The following is a 25,837-nucleotide window of genomic DNA, read 5'->3' on the forward strand; positions in this document are numbered from 1 at the left end:
TATAGAGGGATAGAAATAGAAACAGATATAAACTTGAGCTGGATAAATGCGGATAAATAAATATGCATATATGATAAAAGATATAGTTAATTAGAGACAGGTGAATAAGAGAAGCAGCCCAGAGATCTATGGATATAAAATATAGAGATACAGACAGTGGATGATAAAAGCTAAGAGATGGACAATTAGACAAATTGATAGATAAGTAAACATGATACCAGAAACTGATCAATAAATACCTTTATATAGCATGTTTCATGACATCAGAACAACCCAAATTGCTTAACAACAAATGAAGTACTGTTAAGGTGTAGTCACCTTTGTAATGTAGAAAGCATAGCAGTCAATTTGCACATAGTAAGCTCCCACAAACAGCAAAGTGATAGTGGCCAAATGATCTGTTTTTATAATGCTGATTGAGGGATAAATATTGACCAGGACACCTGGTATAACTCCCCTCTTCTTCTTCAATATAGTTCCCTAAGATCTTTCAGGTTGGCCTGAACAGGAGCAGACAGCAGCTTTAGATTAACAGCTCAATCAAAAGAGGGCATCTCAGAAAGGGTTACACTCCTTCAGTACTACATTGAAGAATCAACCTAGTTTTTGTGCTTGGGTCTCTGAAGTGGAACTTGAATCCACCACATTCTAGCTCAGAGATGAAAGTTCTGCTCATTTAGCCACAACTGACATCTACAAATGTACAGCTATGTGGATATACAGCTAAGTGCGCAGATTGAAAGATATGTATAATTCATAGATATGCAAAAATAAACACTTACAGTTAGACTCCACAGTAATCATTAAGAAGTGTTTATATTTTAATACTGATTAGCAAGAAAATTAAGAGCCAAATACCCCCGGTGAAAATACGCCTGATAATCCCTGTTGTGTTGACATTTTGAATGTTCCTGGTCTGCAGCGTTTCCCACTGAAGAAACCTTTTCTGTCTCCTGGAGAAGCCACTGCTCCAATTGCCCCGAGACTCCCTGCTTCCTGTGGTGAGCTGGGCCGTGTGCATAGGTTTGCATACATATACACTGCACACAGGAATCAAGCGGGGGCCACATGGTTCTGATTGTCTGACAAATCCTCCAAACATTACATCGAGAATTAACTTCTAGTTGATTATACACATTAGAAAAATCATAGGTTACTTAACATGTTAATTGCAGGAGCTTCAAAATACAACAGTGAAAAGTCATTGAACAAAAAATCAAATCTTGCAACGTTGAAAAGAGTCCCCCTGTAATACTAAAACTCACAAAAACAAAACGATGTCCAGACTGGTTAAATTCAAATTCTCCCATGTCAACAATTTCCAGTTGTGTGACTGATTATTGACAAAGATCTTGTGAGCGACCTTATGATAAACTCCGCCCTGCTGAAAATCCCCCTCCCTCATCCCGCCCACTTTTAACGTTTCAAAGATCTTTTACAAAATGGGGCAGCCGCTTTAAACATTGAATGAAAGGAAATACTAGAGCCGCCGTGTTTGTGTTGGGGGAAGACTATGAAGGCAGGGAGTTAGGCTTAGGGAAATATCTACTCAGCGAGATCAGAAAGCCAATGCCTTTTCTCCTTTCAACATTCCAACACATTCTGAATAGTGCACTAGTCGAAGAAAGGAAATTCTTTGGGATATTTTATGGAAATCCCAAAAGGCCAAAGTTCTGTGTGGAACAACTTTACAGCGGATTCGGCCACATTGTTTGGGGGTGCTCGATCTTAGAGTAACACGTATTAAAGCAGTGTCCCTCCCAAGCAATCCCTCCCGGGTTTGACTTCAAGGCCCTCAGCTTTATTTCAGTTCTCATCCTAGCTTCACTCGATTTAATAAGAACTCACATCCCTGGCCCACACCTGACACTCCACTGAATCTGGTTTGTTATGACTTCTCGGTCCCTCAGCCTCATTACTGGCAGCCAATCGATCTCTCAGCCACTGGCATTTTATTCTTTGAGAATCCCCTAAAAACACTTGTTGCTCGTTACCTTTCACTCTCAAAACCGCGTGGAAGGGGGAGTGTGTGGAGCAGAGAAATCATCAGTTCTGCTCAATGGCCCGTTGCCGAGCAGTAAATTACCTTCGGTTCTATTCTCACCCTTCCCACCTCCCATTCGGTCCTCCTATAAAGTGCTTTGAGAGGACTCATGTAGGAGAGGCATTGTTTAAATCCAAACACTTGTGGACTGGTGACTGGCGGCCTAGGGCATGCTTTTTATGTTTTGGTGTATTCTAGTCATTCTATTAGGACTGTTTTCACAAACTTCAAATAATAGCAGATTCTGCTTTAGCAACTCCTAAATTTTGTGCTGCTCTGTACCTGGATGTCTAACTTTGTATTTTCTAGACATTGGACAAATCTCTGTAGAAATCACCCTTCAGTAAATTATGTGAGGAACGTTTATAACAGCTAACCTTGGCTTCCTTTCCTGGCGGTGACTGAGGGATTTGAGGTGGGCGGTAAATATGACTGGGGAGAGGGATGGGGAAGGATTGGGGGTCTGGTCCATTTTGTACAGTAATCTTGATGACTTTCACAGCTGAAATTTAAAAACTCAGCCTTCAAACAACAAACACAGCTAAAAAGCAATTTCAATCCAGAATATCAATTTTATGCAGACAGTCCTCCTTATTTGAGCAACACAGACATTAATGCCCACTGTCCCTTTTTTGCCCGACTGGATTGTATATACCGAATTATTGTAACAAAAATGTACAACAAATTGATTTTGAAAAAGACCCGTTTGGCACCAACTATATTTTCGTAATAATTTATTGATGCATTTCTAGTCAGATATAAACCCACGTCTTTGAGTGCTTGTTACTTTATTGTACACAAAAGAATCATTTCTCCTTTAAGAATAGCTAAAGACTGTTACAGACGTAGACAATAGGAAATCAGATTTGCCTTATTTCAAAAAATAGTTTGGTCAACAAAAAAAATGCCTTATCAAGCTTGCCTCTATAGAAAAAAAATGCATTACTAACAATAACCTTGTCATGGGATACAAAATGTAAAATCTGTATAGAAACAATACAATATAACTTTAATACAACACTCAGTTGGAGACCCAATAAAAGCCCCTTTAAAACGTACGCACAACAAAAAAAATCTTGTAATTGGCCTAGCCAAAGTTTGAAAATTGTGTCCCAGTATCTTAAATCCAGGATGGAAAAGGTTTTGACAAAACTGGAATATATACTTACTCTTATCTTTATTTTTTTTAAAAAATCCACAGGGATGAAACGCTTCAGCAATTCTGGCTCTATACAGGTCAAGTATTTGTGCGTGTCCATGTTTTTATTCGCCTGTTGTATTGGGATTTGGTTGCTGTTGTAGGTTGTGTTCTTGTCCCTTCCTTGAGACCTTTTGCTGATGCTGTCTGGATGCAGGGAATGGACGGACGGGCCCGTGGTTGCTGTAGTCCATGAAGGGCGCTCAATTTACAGTGGGCACCTGATTTCTTTGTAAGCTGTATTCTTTGGCCTTGAGACGAAGGTTTGCAATACTGTTGGCCATATTCATTCCTTGAGTCGGGTTAGTGGTAGCACAAGAGGAGGAGTATGTGGCCATGGCACTGCGGTACAAACACACAGAGCAGTAACTAGCAAACATATCTATGTTCTTTGATACGATTTTAATGTACAAAATTTAAAACGTGTTTATATATATATACAACAAACTCAACAGGTTTTTCATATTACAAGGGGAAATTATGAGTTGCGTGTAGTAATATCAGGAGCCTGTCTTAGAAAGTTTTATACTTGAGAACGTGTTGTGTTCACGAGGAAACATTTGCTGACAAAATAAATGCTATGGCTATCTTGTAACATAAATTACCCCTTCACAATAGAACACATTTTAATACTCTCCACTGTCAATAATGATTTGTTGGTCTGAAACATTTCACACGACAAACGGACCTCAATGTTGGAAGGTAATACAATGTCCCCTTTAAGCTACGGTAATAATCAACTAACTATCTGAAACTAGCTATTTTTGGAATGTGAATTCTTTAGAACAGGCTCTCTGGCATTCGCACTGTTTTGAATTCGCCTCTACTGGTATCAGGACTGGAGAGTGAAAAGGAGGCGGAAGCTGGGAATGCAACTGTAGCTAGCGACCCATTAAAAATTTCCGCCGCTTAATTGAATCACAATCGGATGCGAAAGGAGCTCCAGAGAGTGAAGTTTATAGTATACCGGCAACATAATGTGGAGAGGAATGTGAAAGAGATCGTGGAACTAATGGAGCAGCAAAGAGATGTGGGCCAAAGGGACGCAAACATGATCCTGAGTTAGTTTTCCATGTATTTAATGGTTTCTTAATCTGAATGAAAAACAGGCTGAGGTTACACCCCACAATCGTATATAATTTACTGGCTCCTTCAGATATTAAAATCTTAAACAGCCTCCCTCCTTGGAATTGCAGGAATGAAATCTCCAGACCGGAGCATTTTTTGAGCTTCAGGTGCCCTCTGATCAATGGCTAAATTGTCATTTGTTAGTCCAAATTTCCGCACGTTTTCTCAGATTTTCCCCTATTTAACCAGGTACATGGTGACTTATTGACAATATAGCATTTACATGTGAAATATTTCACTATATAGTTTTTAAAAATACCCCTTCCAAGTTCAGAATTTTATGACGAGAATAGCAGAAACTAAAAAAGCTTTGGATTTCAAAGAGACATTCTCCAACTGTTACTTTTATACAGGGGTGGTCAAGCTTTCTTTACTTTACAACCCAAAATTCAGTTTTCTTTCATCGTTTAATTTTTACTAATAGGGAAATTCCACTACAAACTCCTACACTTGTCTCATGGCAATATATATTCCTGCGTGGCATGTAGCCCTTTCACTAATTTAATACACTGTGAAGGTCCCCTGGAATCCCTGGCTCTTTAATACACTATTTTGCTCACCTACATAAGACCTCTCTGCACTTCAAGGGGGTTTCAAGATGTTAATGACCCAAAAGACAGTATAAATATGTAAGGATTATTACTTGTCACACAAATGTAAGGGTGCTGTCTGCCCTAATCAAGCAAGCTTTCATGAAAAAGCCCAATGTCAAAAATGTGAAATTATACAGTTCCCTACGAAAACTTTTAGATTATTTTATGAAATGAATTGATACTTCTTCAGAACTTCAGAGCAGGTCCGAAGAAGAGTCATATTGGACTCGAAACATTAACTCTGTTTCTCTCCACAGATGCTGCCAGACCTGCTGAGTTTTCCAGAACTTTGTTTTTATTTCAGATCTCTAGCATCCACAGTATTTTGCTTTTATTTTTGATTCTTTTATTTATTTGTTTTATAAAACAACAGCCCTCACTAATTTCTGCACTGCTACAGGAATGGACTAAGAAAATTTTCATTGCTCCAACTCTCTAATATATTTTGGAGCTCATTCTACTTTTAATGTATTTCATTTGATAACACATTGTGTGCGCTTTTCCTGTAACTACTGACTTGACACTGGCATTTGCTTTAGCGTGATGTTAGCTGGTATTACTGAATAATATGTCTCTACCTTTCCTGTACTCAGAGCCTTGCGCATATGCTCACATCACATTGCAGAATAGTGTAACCTTCACCATCATCTGGCTGCTAATTAAAATGGTTAATTTAGCAAAGAGCTAATTGACCTGTTACCTTGTAACTAGCATTAGAATTATAGTGGACCATTTGGATCTTTTTAAATGCTATTATTACTGCTTAAAAATATGGCTACCCATTGGCTGCAGCCTGCAGTCAGGCCTATGTGAAGCGCAAGCAGTGCAAATCAAAGCCAATACCATGTGTAAATAGTTCTGGGTGAATGGAACATAACCCAAGACAAAAACAATTGCTTGCGTAAGAGGAAACCTCTTTCTCATTGCCCACTGTTTGTGCCTATAGGGAGATGTCACCTATCCTCTAAAACTTAAGTTATCAATAAATTACAAGTCAATTATACTATGAAGAAATTGTGTTGAAGAAATGGGGAAAAACCCATGCATCAATGCTGAAACTGAATATAACTAACTCTGAAGAGGGCATAGTTCAACATAACCAATCAATAGAAACTAGAGACTTGATATAACAACTCACAAGCACAGTTTCAAACTCTCACTACAGTACAATATTTTACTTATTTATGCATTGCTTCTAAGCCACAGCATCCTACTACTTTCCTAAATGCAGCATTCTTATCTTTGTACTTAGTCCTTCCCTATTTTTCACTTGAAACTTTACTTTAAATTTGAATCCACACGCTTCCATGATCTCCAACACAATTCATAAACCACACAAATAAAATGTTGATTGACAGGCTGTCAGGATGACTTACACTGTTCTAAATGGCACACAAATAGCTGTAGAACATTTTGAATATTCATAGGATTTTAATAGCTTTGGTGTGATATTTGAGCCCTAGATGAGCTTCCGACCACAAATTCACCCCATCACTAGGACAGCCTATTTCCACCTCCATAACTACTCCCAACTTCACCCTGTCTCAGCTCATTTGCTGCTCAAACTCTCATTTATTCCTTTGTTATCTACAGAATTGATTATTCCAATGCAGCCCTGGCTGGCCTTCCACATTCTACCCTCCATAAATGTGAGGTCATCCAAAACTCTGCCTACCATTTCTAAACCCACACCAAGTCCTGTTCATCTAACATCCCTGTGCTCACTGACCTACATTGACTCCTGGTCAAGCAACCTCTTAATTTTAAAACTAATGTTATTTTCAAATCCATCCATGGCATTACCCTTCCAAATCTCAACAATCCCCTCCTGCCCCACAACCCTCCAAGATATCAGTGCCTATCTAATTCTGGCTTCTTGAGCACCCCCAACTTTAATCATCAGTCACTTAAGCCCTAAGCTCTGAAATTCTCTTCCTACACCTCTCCACCTCTTGGCCTCACTTTCCTCCTTTAAGACACTCTTTTGACCAAGTATTTGGTCATCTGACCTAATATCTCCTTATGTGGCTCAATTCTGTGTTTTATTTTATAATGCTCCTGTTAAGCATCTTGGGATGTTTATTATGTTAAAAATGCTGTAAAAATATAAGTTGCTATTAGTTAGTTAAAATAATCGTGAATAAATATCATTTGAATGTAGGTTTAAACTCATTATGGAAATGAGGCCTTAATAAAACAAGTTAAATTGATAGCATTTGTTTTAATTTCCCAGTTGAAAGCCTATTGTAGCTATTATAAATAAAATAACAATGATGTATGATAAATATCACGTAGTTGGCAATGATACTTTCTCTGTGTCTTTTCTTGTGGTAACATATCTGTGTTCTCAATAGTTACTTCCCTTTCGGTTGAATAAATACTTCTGCTTTATTTTCTTAGATAACTGTGAGAAGTAATAAACATCTCCACATAGAGAGGAGAAAAACAAAGATTCATTTTGAGTGTAATCTAATATGTGTGAGAGAGAGAGAGAGAGAGAGTGAGAGAGAGAAAAAAAGGAAACTCAAGGGCAAACAGATACATAGCAAATGGGTCAATCCCTGATGTCACATGCTCTCTGACAAATCTGAACCACAGCTCTCATAAAGTAAGTGATGTACATTGTCTGAGTGTTACTGACCAGTGCTCTTTATATCTAGGCATATGGGTACATTGTATATTAATGTGATTGATACATACCCATTGTGTACAGAGGAATTGTGGATGGGACTTATGGAGTCCAATAGGATGTACGGCCAAAGAGACTAGCAGTAGGGTATGGCTGATCCTCAAGTGTATAGAGTCTGTTTAGAAAGGTTGTGCACAGAAAATGTGGAAATTACCCTTGATGTACTGGTTATTGATAAGGTTCTATTGACATCAGATTATTGACACAGCAATCATTCCAAATGAATAACTTCAATTTCAAGGAATAAATACATTTCAGGTTGTGTTGCATATAGTCAGCATTGAAACCAAGTGTGTGTGTGTGTGTGTGTGTGTGTGTGTGTTTCCACTGTAGTATGGATGCTGTGATAACCCTGCCTCCACTGCATTATTTTTCCCCCTGGCTAGAAAACAGGAGAAGAAATATAAAGCCTGCATGTGGGAATTACTTATACAGTCTATACAGGTGGGACAAGGGGCTTATTGTCACTAAAATCATGATATCCTGGGACTAATAAAAGGTATGCTCAAGGCAATTCCTCACAGCAATGGCAGTGCAAATGGCAATAGTAAAAAACAATAGTCATAGGTTATTACTTTTCAGGTTATTCCACATGACACACAGTCTGTGCATATATTACATATACACATATTAACAAGTGTGCTGAGACAGGTGTGATGTATGTGATTAAAACATATTCTGCACTAAGTGGTCATTTACACAGGAACATTTACATCTTCAGGGCTCTTCTGATGGCTTTGTGGATAAAAGCAATGACAGTTGTAACACTAAGTAATAAAATTAAGAGTGTCCATCCCTGGACTGTGCTCAATCAACTGATAGTGGGACATCAATTGCAATGCTACAAATGGCTTTGGAAACTCTAGTTTCATGAAGGGGAAAGCCACTAGTGTTCCACACACTAATCACTATTGCTACATAAATGTAAGTTGCTGCTGTTGTGGTTGTTACTGATATCTGCTATGTATTGTACAGGTTTGAGGGTCAAGTGAGGACAAGATCTAGCTTGGCTGTGATGCCTTCTGCAGTCAAATGTTATGCCCAACATTCACTGCATAGGTTAATACATGAATAACAGTCACTTGGGTGAAATATTGGAGGGTGGCTCAAATTGGTGGGACTGTTTAAGGAAAGGACCAGAGCAAACCAATGGAAAAAGAGAGAGAAAACAAACCAGGGATAAAATAAAATGTATTAATTCAGACAACATGCCTTGTCAGAGCTTAGGAATAACAATTTGTGCTCCTGATTTTTCTCATGTTAACTGCAATATTTAATCACACCATATGGAAGGGGCTAAATGGAATCTAGGTATTTTGTTTACAAGAAGAGAGAAGAAATGGCAGTCTACTGCCTCATACACCTGATGCTGCTGGCTGGTGATATGTGGCTTAGGAATAGTTTTCCAGTATGTTTTCTTGGTTGTCAGAGATCATGGTTCATGGGGCCCATGTGAGAAAATAAATCGTAAAAGAAACAACATAAACTACAAAAAAAAGTCATGGGGAAAATTGGCTGGCAGGACAGATAGTTGTGGAATAAATGAATGATAATACAAACTCATTTGCTTTTATGTTGCACTTAGTAGAGCGCAAAGACTATCAGCTACTGCCACCCATGTCTCACACAGGGAGCAGCGACTTCTTGGATTGGCTAATGTGAGCCATGAGGAAGATCCATTTTTATTGGGTTCGGCCTTAGAAAATCTGATACATTTACTCTGGGACTGCCACCAGCTGCATCAGGAGTTAGCGGAATCTTACACTTCACTAAGTGCACCATAAAAGCAAATCCTTGATTAAATCACTGTGGGTGTGAAATTTCTTCTCTCCATCCCAGTTCATAGTCACTGGCCCTAATGGTAAAATTATCAATGGTAGAAATTTTGCCAAAAATGTGATTAGTAAGGTGATTCTCACTGGTAGAAATAACCACTGAGTTGTTTTCAAGTAATGGGTTGATTAGTGAATAATTTTATATGGAAAATAATCATGGATAGGCATATAGATTAATGTCATACAGACAAGATTATTAGCTAATACTTGGAAATTGAGTCTGGAACTATGACCCCTTCCCACTAATTAGAACTTAGATTATTAGGAGTTTGTATTAATGATGTTAAAGCACAAAGAAAGTGGTCAAAGCCTCACATTCCAAGACATCATCAAAGTTGAAATGAACAAGAGAGAAAATGGAATAAATCCAGAAGTTCTAATTAGGTAATGTTGAGCATGACAGCATGTTGATTGTAGGAAGAGAAAACTGAGGAAGACAAGAATTCCCACCTCTTAATTTCTTGGTGTACATTAGATGAGTACTTAGGGCAGATAGGATACACACACATGGACCAAATGGATTATATGTATATATAAAGGGATAAGTACTGATTATTTCAAAATATGAAGTATAACAATGATTATGCACAATGAGATCCCATTCCACAGGCTAGACAACATGTGTTCATGATTAGAGATGTGGGACCTTGGCCTGACCTGGAAGCTTATATATTAAATATTAATGGACTAGAATGTAAACAATATGCATACAAAAGACTGATAAATGATTATCTAAAGTTAGTTTTATCAGATTACACCTCTTTGCTTTGTCTTGATACATTAATAGTGTTACATAAATGCAAGTTGTTGTTCTAGTAGTAATGTGGATCTAACATTTCCTTCATTAATCCTGTGCTCTAGGAGCTGTCTCTGGAACCTGTGAATCCCTTCTTGAAATAACCTTTGCATTGATTGTCTATTCTATATCACGGAATGGTGGGAAGCTATTTTGTCTTCAAATTCCCCATGAGCTAAGTTAACAAGTAGAGCCACAATATTGGAGTGACCAATTATTACCCAAAGGGAGGGAGGCTACCCACAAACCATGCTTCTCCATCATTCAGTTACTGGTTCCAAACCTGTGTCAGAGGTGTGGAAGATGTTGACTGCTTGAACTCAAACAGATACTGAAAATGTCAATGGACAATTCAAATATAGGGAGAATGGGGAATAAAATTAAGATACACTATCTCTCAATTAAAGTAAATTACATTGTCATTAAGTAGGGATTTTTCTTTGACAATGCTGTTCACATTATTAACCTCCTAAATCTTAATATTTCCAAGTGAGTTTGATAATTAGAATCACTGGTTTTCACAAAAAGCAGCAGATATTAGACCAAATCAATTTGAATGTGATTACTAAGTAAATTGTATTATTACATTCATGTTTACTGCAGTGTATTTATGTAGGTCAATTCTCTGCTTTACAGCTTGGCTAGACAGTAAGTGGTGTAATATTATCTTCTCTAGATCACTATATACTGAAGTACTGTCTGGATTAATGTTAGTAATGCGGCTTTCTGTCAGTGATGATTTCTGTTTAATTCACTTGTTGTAAAGTGAGAGAAAATATTTAAATGTGCAAATAGCAAGACCTGTTTTCTTTGTGCATTGTACTTTACTTTTTAAGTCAAACTTCTTTTCTAATTGAGTTTTGGAGATGGTGCATTATTTTCACAAACTGTACAATAGGTCAACAATAGTTTCAACTTCTGACCTGGGTTCAAGCTAAATTACCTTTCCCTTGCACATTTCACCTTAGTTGCTTGTCCACTAAGCTGTCAGTTTTTATGCACATCAGTGTAGTATTAAATTAAAATGTTTTCTCTATTGTATTTACAACATTGCACTGTACACTAAGAATAATATATATTTTGTAGTAATGCCCCTTTCAAAATTCAGTGCTAAATTGTCACAAATATGAATACTGTAAGGGAGATCTATTCACTTGGCCCTTGTGCTTCCTAACTGATCAGAGGCAACTGGGGCAGTTGTTTTGTATAGTGATCTTCTCGTGATAACATGACGTTCTATTTCAGTAAAATAACTGATAGAAATATTGTAGCTGTAACAAGCTCCCTATACTGATGAAATCACTATACCATAGTTTGATGATGTCCTATCATATACCTCTAAGAAAAATGTCTGCACCCATGCTTCCCTTCTCTAACTGTTTTAAAATACATAAACCGTATCAAAGAACAGGAAAGTGAGAGATTGCATTTCAGATATAAATTTTAGAATTAATTGACACTTCCCTTTTAAAAACAATACTTATCCTAAATCTTCATTAACCTTAAAATGTTGAATACTGACAGCAGGGTAAAGGTCACAAAGTTTTAAATTCAATCAAAGTATCTTCACTATGAATAAAGCAAGATACTAAAAGGGTTGGATACAATTTAACTATTGAATATGATCCAGCTCTAAATTGCAACACTCCACAACAATACTTCCATTGCCTTCTATTTACATCCAGCATATTTGATATCCATAGAACTTTGACTGCTGTGAGGAATGCAGTTGGGAAGGATCTCTTTACTGAATCCACTAATTAACAAAAGGCAAACTCTTTTAACAAGTAGCAGCTGGTCCCTGGCTAACATGAGATGAACCATCAAAAAGTTAACCACCTAATTACAGAATCTAATTACAACTGAAAAGACCTCTAGGAATTGGGATGTGTAATTAATAGCCAATAATGATTGTTTTAAACTCAGTCTCTTGGACTCTAAATAATAAAGGTAAAAATTTAATGCATCCACACAACTGCCCCAGTGTATTTACAATTATTTAACATGGTATGTGTAATGTAGTAAGTAATTGGAAGCTATGGAGAAGCATGGGGAAACTGTTTCCTTTCAATTTTGCCTCAGAAAGAGCTTTAATGGCTCAGACAACATTGTTCCACACACACAAAAAGAAAAACTTGCATTTATATAACACTTTTCACAACCACTAGTAATCTCAAAGTACCTTCCTACAACACAACATTGGCTGTAAACACAGCAAACTCCCATAACAACTTTCAGATAATTGCCAGATTGTCTGTTTTTGTGCTGTTGATTGAGGGATAAATTTTGGCCAGGATACCTGGGATAACTCCCCTGCTCCTCTTCAAAATAGTGCCATGGGATCTTTTTCATCCACCTGAGAGGGTAGCTGGGGCCTCTCACCCGAAAGATCGCACCTCGAACAGTGCAGCCCTCCCTCAGTAGCATACTGGAGTGTCAGCCATGATTTTTGTGCTCAAGTCCTGGAGTGGATGTTCAACATAGAACCTTGTGACTCAGAGAGGAGTCTGCCAACTGAGGGACAGCTGGCACACAAAAAATGTTCAGGGTGATTTTTTTTTGATTTTGTAGAATTAAACATGACTTTGGGGGAACATTTATGGTAGTCTAAGCTTTGACTCTTAAACAGAGAGCATTGGTATTAGGATCACCTAAATTCCATGATACCCAAATCTTCATATTGGAGCTGACTTTGTGTTAATTCAAAATATATTTTCTAAATGAATGTTCAGTGTCCCCAACAGAACACTTTCAGTACACTACTGATCTCAAACTAGTCCACTGTAAACAGCATATGGTATGCACAGAAAATGCAGTAAAACTAATGTATTAAATAATAAATATTGGAGATGAGTTTATGGCTGTAATTTGAATTTAAGATTCCAGTGACATCTATAAACTCTAAATACATTTGAAACCTTATAAGGTTTTTTTTTATATCATCCATACTGCCCTTTCAATCTATTGAATAATGGTTAGGATTGGAATACTGTCTGTGGATGCTCAATTCGTGCCATGCCCATATGGGAGCTCATTCCTGGCATAATTCAGATCTTGGTTGTTACAATGAACAGTGCAATTCCTCAAATCCCCACTTACTTGCGTTTCCAAAACTCTGAAGCCATAATATTAATTTACTTTTCTGCCATTATAAATTGTCATTTTGTCACTGATGTCTTGCTACTAATAAGCTTGGCTACTGCCAGTCTAACTACCTACTGTGAGTACTGATCATCTGAAGTAAATAAATCGCTTTAAATAACTGGCTGCCTACCGACAAGTTCAGACAGACAAAAAACATATGTGGCACAGGTGCAGTTCTTCGTCATTTTAGATTTGTTTAAACACTCCAGTTTTGAGGCCCTGAGAGTTGCAAGTGGGGATAGGACATTGAATTATAGGGGAAGTGATTGTGTTGGGTTTGAGTCTATTTGGGGCTGATGTGGATTTCACTCACTCGAGTTTTCCGCTAAATTTCCTCTACAGCGTCAACAGGTGAAAACCTAAATGTGCAGAACTGCTCTTAACCTAGATGGCAATGCCAAATCAGACCAAGGCTACTGAAATCACTGCCATTGTTTTGAGAACCAACACATTTTACAGCTAACTACCAGCATGTGAGTTCTAGGTTATCATCTTACTTTGGGATTCCAACGATAGTAATAAACAAATGATGCTTTGCTCTCCTTATATCAACAGGATCTCAATTACATTTCCTCCAGGTAATGACGCCCCCTCCTTTTCCACTATAAAATGATCATTTGCCTTTAAACAACATCTTTCACGTTCTGGAGACCTCCCAAAAAGGTTCACAGCCAATGAACTACATTTGAAATGCAGTCACTGTCATAATGTCAGTAAATGTGATTATGTAATTATGTCCCTCATATTTATTATTCAGTATCTATCTCATTTTTTCATAAGTTGTTGTATTTAAATATGTTTACAAATTACATTTATACCAAGGATTAACCAAAGGGATATGTCAGGACAAATGATATCTTCACGTTGCAAATTAATTCTGGTTGTGTGAGCTGAAGTAGATTTGCTCGGTACCATCTATAATCGCGTGCGGTTAGAAATGATGTTACCTATTAGAGTCATGTTGGGACGGTTAATTTCGAGCCTTGGGAGACTGCACTTAGGAGGGACTTGTGTCTAAATTATGGAAATTCTGCAGGCATTTCGGTTAGAGATGACAATTATATTACCAATAAGAGATTACCCATATGGAGATGTCGTTCCCCAGGACAGGTAATCCTGGGCTCTGGGCGCTGGACGCGGGGCCATGGGCTGCTCCACCGCCTCCCCACTGTATGATTTGAGAATAGAGGCATTTTTACTGGCCAGCAGGGCTCTCTCGTTCCGTCGGAATTTTGCTCTTCTGTTTTGAAACCAAACCTGAGAGAGAAGTGAGAATAAAATAATAAATGCAGAACATTTAACCTTCCGCCTATTCTCTGTAACTCCTAGCTGACACGCTGGTTCACTTTCTAACAACGCCCAAGGCAACTCACTCATTTGGTTATATACCGGGATATATGCAGAGTTCAAGCAAAATCTCCGTGCTGGGATAATATTTTGTTCAGGACCTTCATTCCATCAGGAGAAATGACACCACTCAAACTCCAAAAGGATTCCAAAATTGGACGCAAAATATTAATTAATCAACAAAACTCAGCCTTTTGAATTGTTATCTGATTTGTATGGATGGATTCAATGTGAGAGCGACTCTCCCAGAAGAAAGGCGCATTGCTGTACCACCACCCACAGGCTCCAAGCTATCAATGTTGGTCCGATGCTTACTACATAGAAAGAACCCACGAATTGAATTATATATTTAATAGAAATGAAACAACCTTCTGATTTTACTGATTGTTATTAAAATTACGAACAATTTGCTTTTCTGGATATAGCAGTTTCTAAATGTGCAGATTCCATTGGATTGGGTTCCTCAAATCGATTAATTTAAATTCGAACACACGTGTTTACCTGGCTCAACAGTTCAGCACTTAATGTATTGCTTAAAATGTTCATTTGGAAGATTTACAATTTAACTGAGTTCCCAGATAGTCTGCAGTTCAACCGGGTTGTTCCCCTTATTGATCTTCGTATTGGTCTATTTCACTGTAGGTTCCTTACCTGGCAGTGATCAAATACCTGCTGAGAAAGGCACCAATGTAAACATCTCCTTCACATTTAGGGACAGCGTCAAAGGGAGCGTGGGGGTGGGGGGGGGGGGGGGGGTGGTGGGGGGGTTGGTGGTGAGGGTCATTTACATTGTTTGGGAAGATGGATGTCATGTTTGTGGTGAATTGAAAGTCCCGCTTTATAAACGTGTGAGCGACAATATCCTGGATTTTTAAAAGAATACATGTGCCAATCTCTAGTACAAATTGCGATTCTAATCATGAACCCGCCCAGATCTGTGGAAAGTATTAGTTTGGATTACTGAGGGCGAAAAGATGTTGCAAAACTAGTTACCTACAACTCGTCTTTTATGGACAGTGCAATGCTCAGTAATATTCCCCTCTAAACAATCCAAAAACAACCTCAATAAATGGCCGGCAGAATCCATTTTCTCTAACTATTAAAGCCATTCTGACACGTTAAAAACTGGCAGACATGCCGGGCCTGATAAGTAGATTTATTTTCAATTAAAACTTATGTTCCCATATGTGGAGTTAGTTTTATATATAAAATTATAGTTTATTTTCATTTTTTCGTCATTTTCTGATCCTTGTAAATACACAATTCAATCAGTACCTTGTCAACTACGCGACTGGGCACGCAATTGGAATGCACTAGTATTTTGGGATCACTTCGGAGACCAGTCCTGATAAGGTCTTACTGGTTTTGCCAAACCAAACTCAATGTTATGAACAAACAATGTCATGTATTACAGATTTTTAGAACTAATAGGTCAACGCAGAAAGTTGGAGAGGAGCCGGTCTAACTTGAAGGATTTTGCTGACCTATGCAAGTATCCAAAGCTCTCTATCTATGTAAAACCTAATCATATTGACGCATGGTTTCTTTGTAGCTTTCCTGATGTTTAGTCATATTTAGTTTAAAAAAGGGAGGCAATAATTTTACTACATGAAATAATGTTTAAGGGACATCTAACTGGAAATTGAGAGGCTACCATACGAACACGGTCATGTTGCGCAGAGGTTGCCTAGAGCCACAGTAATATACTGAAGTGTTTGACCTGTGCTATGGAGGTGACGGTGAGCAGTGGGTGGTGCATGGAGGGGTATTCTTACTTTCAGCTGAGTCTGAAGGTATAGAGATATAGTATGTAAACACGGTGTCAGGCAACATTCTACTAAAGGTTCTGATGAAAGATCAGCGACCTCAAACGTTAACTCTTCCCCTCTCTACAGATGCTGCCTGATCTGCTAAGTATTTCCAGCAAATTCTGTTTTTATTTCAGATCCTCATTAGGCTCAATGTAATCTATCAAAGGAATATGGCTAGCCTTCGTCACACCAGATGAGAGTATCAGTACTCCGAGACTTCCATTCCCGCCTAAAGCCTGCTGACATGGTATTTTTTGCAAAGTGTTTCTTTTTATGAGGCCGGTTTCCCTTCCAAAGAACACGGCATATTTGACCATCGATCTGCACTGGCCATTGAGAAGAACATAGCGTGGAAATTGGGCAATATTGATGGAAGTTGTAGTGTCTTCCTTGTTTTTGACTCATGTATTCATCATGCGGCTTGGAGACTTGCTTCTCAATCTGAAGATACCTATTATTTCAGTTACGTTTTAACCTACAGCTTTCTTACATTTAGATCTATGATAGTCTGAGAACTGCCTCCAGTGCAGTTGGAAACTCTAATATTTAACTGCAGTTCTCTTTGACCGTTAGCAAATAGTTACACACTCCACTTACGTTGCATTGTCTGCTCTGTTAATGTATGTGTGCTGCCTTTGTACTGTGTACATTCTACCTGAGCATGTTATGTGGTTTGCCCATATGCTGCACACATTCTATATATGTGTGCTGTGTATACGGGTCATGTGCTACATATATTCCACTCGCAATGAAAATCGGTACAAGGATTTTTTTTCAACAGTACACACGTTTCAGGTTTCGATTGTAACTGGATAGTAGAATAATGTACAGTTTGGAATTCACCCTTTGCTGCTTGCTTATATTGCAAATTGGCGACCTTTGTTTCGTTAGTATTCCGCAAAATGACGATCTTCTCGAATCGGCATGGTCGAAACTACATTCCCCACCCCTCCCACCCACCCCACCCCCCGCACACCCCGCACACCCCACTCCCAGTCTACAGCTGTGAAATCCTTGACTACATTATTGCGTGGCAGGAGAGTGCTACCTCGGCTACATTAAAAGGAAACATGACCCGAATGAAAAGTTACTGAAGTTTAAAAGAGGACAATGCATCACTAATAATCCTTTAAAGATTATATTGGCCAGTCAAACGGAAAAGGGCAAATAAAACGGACACTGCAGGGTCCAAGTGGATTAATTTGAACCCCCTATGATAAAGCCTTAACAACTTTTTTGAAGCAACAATTTTATATCTAGGTTGACTGGCAGTTTTCTCGCTCATGAGTCCCGGTTGATGATATCTTCGTTTTAAACAGAATACTAAAGCAGAAAACGTGCATCAATTGCAGGGTTTAATAAACCAGAGCTCGGACCCACAGAAATAAAATATTGTTTTCTCAGCCGGAAAAATACTGGCCAATATTGTGCAACCAGGTTCAGACAGCAGGGGGTAGTCTGCCCTGAAATTAATAATTTATCCATGTTTCAAGTTTCCTCTAAACTCTACGTTTACTTTGGGATTGAATGCAGTGTCTGATCAGCGAGATCAATGAATGTCCGGTTCCAATCTCACTAGTGCTGAATCCCACTCCCTGTACACTAACATTCTCCAGAAGTTAAGGGCTCGACGTCAAGACCTACCACTTATAATGTTTGGGCTTTGATTTCAAAAAGCGGTAAAGACAGTGCCGGCTCGATATGAGTAGGGAATTCGAGATTAACCATGGCAAGGAAATTCTTGCAATTCTGAATGCCAACATTTATTGGTTCTTATGCACTTTAAATTAAAATTGTAAACAATCGTGCACATTATATATTAAGGGGTATGCGAACATGTCTGTGTTCTCATCTGACCTGTTTGTACGGCTGGGACCCGCAGTTGGAGGAAATCAATACCCCCAAAATACAGAGTTAGCTCATCCTAAAAGTAAATTGCTTTAATTGTTTTCATATTAGCGAAGTGATTTGTTATTTTCTATAATATTGAAGGTAAATAATAACGCAGCCGGTACTGGCTTTGGTCTTTTAAAAAAAATCACTTCATCTTACATTATTTACTTAATTGAAAGTAAAGAGTTGGGCAAAGTTATTTGGTGATCAGCTGCTATTAGCACAGGGAAAACACTCCGAGCAACAGAACCTGCAATGATAGAGTATTTCGTGTATGGTCAGTGAACAGTGAGTCATCTGTGAAAACAGCTCTTTACCTTATTACCCATTTGCCCCAATCAATTATATCAAATGGCGAGGTTTACAAATTAACTGTAACAGATAATTGTAACTCTAATGCAAATATTAGACAGAATAAAAAGGTACCTGGACCCTAGCTTCGGTGAGGTTGACTCTTCTGGCCAGATCCTCACGTACGAAGGCGTCCGGATAGTGCGTCCTCTCGAAGACTCTCTCCAGGGCCTGCAGCTGGCTGCTGTTGAAGGTGGTCCTGTTCCTCCTTTGCTTCCGCTTCTTCTTCTGCTCTGTGTTTATTTTATCACCTACACTCAATAAAAAGAATTACACGCACCGTTTAATCAGTTAGCACTCAGAAAATTAAAAGAGACAAAAGTTCCATTCGAAGTACAGGGACCTTAAGAACTTGCCATTTGAACACCACCGCAATTGGATTTGCCAAACTACATCTCACTTACCCGGACAAGAGTCTGCCTTTTTAGGTAAATCACTCATTGAGTGAAACAAAGACCCCTCTGTGACTGCCCTTAATTTTAAATGGAGTGAAAGATAAAATAAAACGCAGGTCCCCCTGTACTGCAAATAAATCGCATTTCGACTTTCACACTTGGAATTGGGACTTGACATTGAAAAGTTTTCAATGAGGAGCAAATGTCCAGATGAAACTGCCATGTCTTTCCTAGCAATCATTTATTAAACGAAGCATGCATATTGTAGTTATCCTTGAAAGTTTTTAGCATTCTTGGGATATGAGGCGACTTCAGCTTATCAGATGAATCTTTCCTGTTGCTTTTCGAACCCTCTTGGAACAGTATTAGTTTATAAATCACAACTGGGTCATAAAATAGAGCCTTCATTCTCCATGTTTTTCCAACCTTATTACTTTCCTGAATGCCTGGGGCTGCATCTTTCCATTAAGAGAATACCCCGTTTGTTTTATCTGTAATTCCCAATTCCAAAACCATGCCTTTGCTCTGATTGATGAGAAGATTAAACCGTACTGAGCATCAATATTGTCGCAAGTTTTACAGGTTCCCTGAGCTATAACTGGAACTGAAACCACGACAGGGAACTTCCTAGCACAGGAAACTTGCGTGGGGATTAGAGAAATATTTAGTTAATATATTTTCTTTGTCCATTAAATGGCTGTTCGTTCAGTGACTCCACTGTAATGAAATGGCTACCTCTCCACCACTGAAAAATCAAGGTTCGTGGCAAAGCCACAGAGCAATTTCAGATTTATCGATGATTTACCTGTGGCCTAACGCTGTATACTAAACAATCTCGTTAAATGATGAATATGAGTTACATATTGTATAAATTAGCTGTATCTCACAATAGATCTGTGCTCCATATTGTATTAAGAAATTGCCAACTAAACATGATGGATGTTTGGCATGTAGTAAGGAGTAACTATATTGTGTGGGTTTTAAAGATAAAATAATTTTACTAATAGTAGATGTGGTAGATATTGATTTAAGAATATAGTTAGCTTGCCTGATGGGCGTGTGCTACACCTTATTTGAAGAAATGGATTACTGGTGATGCTATCTGAAGGACTATCAGGTTGGATGCGCAGTGTATTTAGGCCGTGTTAAGATAGTTGATCTCTGTTGTGGTCTACGCTGTGAATTCCGCCCCCTCCCCAGTTTAGAATCTGTTTTACAATGCTGTTACATTATTGCACGTTAATGGTTTCTTTATCTTGTGCACGAAGCTTCCAGTTCTCTTCATGCTAATATGTGTTTTGCGATTTCCTTGGCGGCTACATTAGGGCAACAGTTCATAGACGGATTGATTCAGCACGAAAGTGGTTCCGATCGAGCCTCCAGCAATTCCCAATCTCCGTATAAATCCACTGGAGACCTACCAACCTTTACCAAAATGATTCTTTTTGTCAAACATATTAAATAATTATTTACAGCTGTAACCGATAATTAAAGGTTGTGAGTCAGGTTAATAAATAACATCTTTCCCTGATATAAACAAATTACAAACGCTCTGTTTCTGCAATCACAAATCGGAATGTTTGCTTTCTAATCTATATTAAAAAATCCAGGTTGCGAGGAGGTTACATAGCGGTGCTGCTGTTAGTAGGAGTGTCACTCAAACATATTCGCGCGTGCCGAATCATTAGTACAATGTCAATTCTTCTAAACTATAGATAACTTTGAGCAACCTACACTCTGGGATTGTTCAATGCGTATTATACAAATAAAAATCCTCACATCTTCGCCAGTAGAAAAATGCAAAGCAATCGACGTTTCCAATGCGTATAGAACTGGTGTCAGATTGCTTCATTTCTATTTAGTCTTTATTCTGCACTTACGGACCAGTTAGTCTCCGACTGCCAGCTTTTGGTGCCCTATGTGATCAGATGTGTGAAATGTGTAGATTGAATAGATCATCACTCGGCTTTATGTGAAAAAGAATGAAAATCTCCCTGGGGTATGTTGTGTCGGGAGTGAAACTGGCTGATGGGACAAAGGGGGGCGAAATCGAGGATAACTAATCTACCACAATTTCCTCAAATTAGCTCCGGAGGCTTTGATTTTAAGGTGATGGTTAATGTTATCAAATATAGTTTCACACTGGAGGTCAGCGGCTAATTCTGGGCCTTTAAGCTTGAATACTTTATTGGGAAGGACGGGCCTTCATCTGAAAACAAATTTTAACTTGATAGCCCAGACTCCCTTCCTCTCTTGCAATAGCCCCCTGGGTTAATAACTGGCACTACGAAACTCATTATTGATACAAAATGCCCTTAACTATCAAAATGTTTCATAATTGGGTAGTTAAAATGCAGTGGGGAACTATAAACTATAAAATGTTTGCAGTCATTTCCCGGGGCCTTCTTCAGAATGTCAGGCTAGTTCTGTTGCTCGGGGCAGATTCTCAGACCAGAGGATCAAGGCAGATCTCCGGTCAGGGGCACATTGCCGGCGCCGATCCACATCTGCTGTGCTGTCAGAGAGATGTAAAGGGGGTGGGGGCCGATGAATTTAGGCTGAACTCGCTCCCTAAGCCGTATCTAATGGTCAGTGGAGGTCTCTGGAGGGAAAGAGAGAGAGAGCGCGAGGCACGCTCTGAACACCTCACATCAATCAGGCACAGCATCAAACTCACTCTGATCCATGGGCAGTCGGGAAACTTCTAACAATCTTTATCTTAACAGCATCAGGATGAAAGAAACTGAGAATTTTACACGCTTTCCCCTTATCTTTTATTAGCAAACTGGTGCCAGCACTGGAAGAGAACCCAATTAAAGTTTTTTTTAGTCCTTTTTAAGTTTTTGTAACTTTATAAAATGTTGAAATGAAATAAACTGATCAAGGTTAAATTATGACTGAATTGATATTATTTTCCCATGTGTTTACAAAAGCCTGTGTGTATATAATGTGGGATACATATTTCAAATAATTGTCTGTGTCCACACACAACCCTATTTAGACGCCTCTCTCTTAGACGACATTGATTCTCTGCGACTATTAGGCTATCCTTGTAAGAAGTTCAAGTTTTACTGGAGTTGATAATTATTTTACTTCCATAAGTGATAAAAATCAGTTATTTTGTGCGCGGGGAACGCTTGTGTTTTGGCCGGCGTGTTGCCGTGGATAATGAGAAGTAAATGTTTCCTTAGCTTTACATGCTAGGCATGATTCATTGAAAACAAAGATGTCGTCTTTTATCGCTGATGCATGACAAATCAATTTATCAAACTAATCAGATTAGCTGTCATTACCAGTGTTGTTGTCTGTGGGGACACTTAAAGCGCTTTTGTCAAATTCAATCCGTCCACTTGTAATGCCTACACATGTTCTGAGAGTGTGAACTATCAAGTGCAATGTGTTCCTCCTAATGGAGGCGATACATTGCTGAATAGCGAAACGATGTACTCCTGCGCTCGCTAAATTGGCTTGGAATTTATAACTAACCTTGATTTTTCAAAGCAATTGCATTTAATGCTCCTATCCATATGTGCATGTACTTGAAATGGTTTCCATTGAAGTAATGTGAACCCTCGGATTATGATAGTCTACCTCTCTAAAGCCTCTCCAGTATTTACATTGCACTATAATGTCCCACATTATTGTCTGAAAATACTCGTCTCCCCGACACTGACGGCTGGTATGTTTCTCGTTAATTTATGTCTCCTTTACATTTTTCTACATACCTGCGCTTGTTGATTTCCTTATGAAACACTATTTAGTTAGAACTCACAGCGTGCAGGGCGAGCGGTACTCGATCTCGATGCCAATGAACATTCTCCACCTCATCTCGGATGTGAACTTTTGCGTGAAGCCAAATTGTATGGGAAAGGTTTTTAATTAAAAAGGAAGCGAAATGTGGGGAGTCCTGCTATTAAAGGTGAGATCCTGTATTGTCAACTTTTTAATTGATTGTTCTACGTTTCTTTCCCCCAACCTCTTATCTCCAGCTGCCTCCTAACAGGCGCCTCGGACTCTGCCAAGCGATATCTCCACACATCGATAATAACAAACGGCTCCATGACATTTACACGTACGTGTTAATGCGATGATCCCTCTTTGCGCCACAGTGATAATCCCGTTAGTAACCCCGTGTCCCCTATTGTATTTCTGTTTTTTTTGTTCACACTTACTTTCTTGTTGGGGAGTGTCACTGCCGCTGGTCACCGCCGGGGACTCGAGCAGTTTCCTGCCTGTCTCACTCACACTTTCGTCGGCCTGCTGAAGATTCATCTCCCCCACTTCTTCCAGATCCAGCAGGTGACTCACCGTGAAATTCTTTTTGGACTGTAAATTGTCCATGTTGGCTGTGATAGTGTTCTCCAAGCGACTGGGCACAGAGGACGTCTGTCTGTCCATTACATGGGGATAACTCGAGGTCATGGCTTAGATGTTAAAAAATCTTTCTTTTTTAATGCGAATATATGCGAATTCTAGCAGCCCTCCGAGCCTTGGCGCCCTTCGTCTCCAGTTTAGGCAAATGTTGTCAGAAAATAGATCTCCACACACTTGGACGGCACGCCGGGAAACTCAAAACGTTTTTAAACAATTAAAAAAATGAGTAAACTTTCCTTAAAGTGGATAGCTGTTCCGACGCCCATGCAACAGCAGCACATAGCCAACTTCAGAGGAACTTGAAGAGAAGTTGTCCTTCCTTCTCCTTGACTCACATAGGTGACATCAGTTTAGAAAGAATGATGTTTTGCAGATGTATGAGTGAGGTTTCTCAACTTACTCTAGTTTAAAAAGGAGACACACACAGGAGGGAAAAAAAGTTTTTTGCTGGAAGACTCGAGGCGGGAGGAACTCTGAAGTGTGCAGTACTTCTCCTCCTTGCAGAAAAAAGGCCTTTCTGGCACTTCAAAAGCCAGCAGAGTGCCGTCCAGGGATTGTTTTGCGCCGAATAAATTAAAATTGGCGACCCCAGGGAGACGAGATTCTGCTAATACAAGCCTGTAATTACGTGGCAAAGCCCCTGTGTTCTGTGCCTCTGACGTTCTACAGACCCCTCTCCATCACAGCGCTCCCACCACTTTGATTAGAGCGGGCAAATGAAACCTTTGCTCTCTTGTAATCTGCTCTCGGATCCCTTTGTATTTCGTAATAAGACGTAATTATCATCTGAAAAATATATAAAAACGAGAAACTGACAGCCAGAAAAATTCATCAAAGAGTCAGCTTGTTTATCTATCCCGTCAAGTCAGCCAGACTTGTTTTGCATTGCGGTTAAAGAACTAATTTGCATGTTTTATACCAATCGCTGGGCACTTTTCCCCTCCCCCCTCAAAAAAATCCGCTTTCCCTTAGCCATAAATAGTTCCTTGCTTCAGGCAAAAGAAAATATTACAGGGCCATGTACTCACCTACACAAGCCGCGCCAAATCAACATGAAGTGGCGAGTAAAACGCTAATCCGATGGCCCTAACTTTCATTTCGGAACTGTTTGAAGATTTAAAAAACCGTACCCGTTGTGTTTGAACGTGTACGAGGCTCCGACGTCTCTAGGTATTGGCGGGGCGCAGCGGATTCGAGCGAAACACTGGAGCCTGTCTGTATGCAAGCAGCCTGGCGAGCTTTTTCCCTGCTTTTGTTTCACTTTTATAACTGGACGTACAGAACGCAACAGCGATCAGAGAGACACGAATAAGAAGGGGGAGGGGGAAAACACCGAAGCTTTCAGGGAAAGGCACTTATTATTTTTAGGTTGACAATTTCTTTCCATTGCTCGCTGTGTTTTTAAACGCATTGCAAAAAAAAACACAATTTTTAAGGTTCAGTTGGAGTCCACCTCTTTGTCATTTTATTAAAATTTGACTAAATATATGATAGCACTGGGGATGAAGTCATTATTTTTTTCAATGCCCTGCACTCATTACAAAGATTGCGTGAGGCTTCAGAAACAGCACTCAACAGGAGTGAAGGGAGCCCATGTGTGGAAATGGCAGGAGTCTGGACTCCTAGCTGCAATAGACATCCCATTACTTGCAGCGGCCTGATATGGGAAAAGAACACTTGATGCCATCAAAGAGATCCATATTGAAACCAGATGTGAGCCTCTCGGTTCTTTCCATGCATTTAATTAAGGCAACTGAGACGGAGTAGACGTTTTTTTTTCATCATTAGTTTCCCTCCAGACCCTTTCCTCAGATTTGGGCGGCCAGTTCGGTGCCAGTGCAATATGTCTGTCTTTTTCATCTACAAATATCATTGAATTGAGACTTCTATCAACATCTGTTCGGAGAAAGCTTTAAACCCCCTCCCCCTCCTCCCTTTCCTCCTCTCCCCATTATTTGTTAAAGTCGAACTCATAGACGCGGAAGGAAACGTCAAATGAACTCGCCAGGAAGTTTATTAACCTGATATTGTACGGTTTCTAATTGCTCCTCCAACGGGCGCGCGTGTTTATTTTTCAAATCGCGTTAAAACCTTTATTTTGAAGAAACTTGCCAGATGTCATAAAGCCCTGTTAGGCTGGCGTGGGTGCCTTGGTTTGGTGGGACCGGATAAGGCACCACAGAAGTGTCCCAAATATTTACCCCCCCCCCGCAATTAACACCCCCCCCCCCCCAAAACA

At 39.2% G+C, this 25,837-nt stretch overlaps 1 protein-coding gene across 5 annotated transcripts; it reads right to left on the bottom strand.

Annotated features, from left to right (window-relative positions):
* Positions 1-808: 808 nt before the first annotated feature.
* Positions 809-25,231, bottom strand: prrx1b (paired related homeobox 1b). Of its 5 annotated transcripts, none has more exons than XM_078561355.1 (6): positions 24,627-25,231; positions 23,397-24,384; positions 18,905-19,080; positions 14,509-14,684; positions 7,664-7,767; positions 3,456-3,534 (listed from the first exon to the last, which is right to left on the bottom strand). In XM_078561355.1, the coding sequence occupies exons 2-5, from the start codon at positions 23,644-23,646 to the stop codon at positions 7,695-7,697; spliced, it is 675 nt and encodes a 224-aa protein (XP_078417481.1). In that variant the 5' UTR covers positions 23,647-24,384; positions 24,627-25,231; the 3' UTR covers positions 3,456-3,534; positions 7,664-7,694. The 5 variants fall into 5 exon arrangements, with proteins under 5 accessions (XP_078417479.1, XP_078417481.1, XP_078417480.1 ...); XM_078561354.1 differs by having other exon boundaries at positions 3,456-3,584; XM_078561353.1 differs by lacking the exon at positions 7,664-7,767 and having other exon boundaries at positions 809-3,584; positions 24,627-25,226.
* Between the last annotated feature and the right edge of the window lie 606 nt (positions 25,232-25,837).

The sequence above is a fragment of the Cetorhinus maximus genome, chromosome 17 (assembly GCF_964194155.1).
Source record: "Cetorhinus maximus chromosome 17, sCetMax3.hap1.1, whole genome shotgun sequence".
In the NCBI taxonomy this organism is placed as follows: domain Eukaryota; kingdom Metazoa; phylum Chordata; class Chondrichthyes; order Lamniformes; family Cetorhinidae; genus Cetorhinus; species Cetorhinus maximus.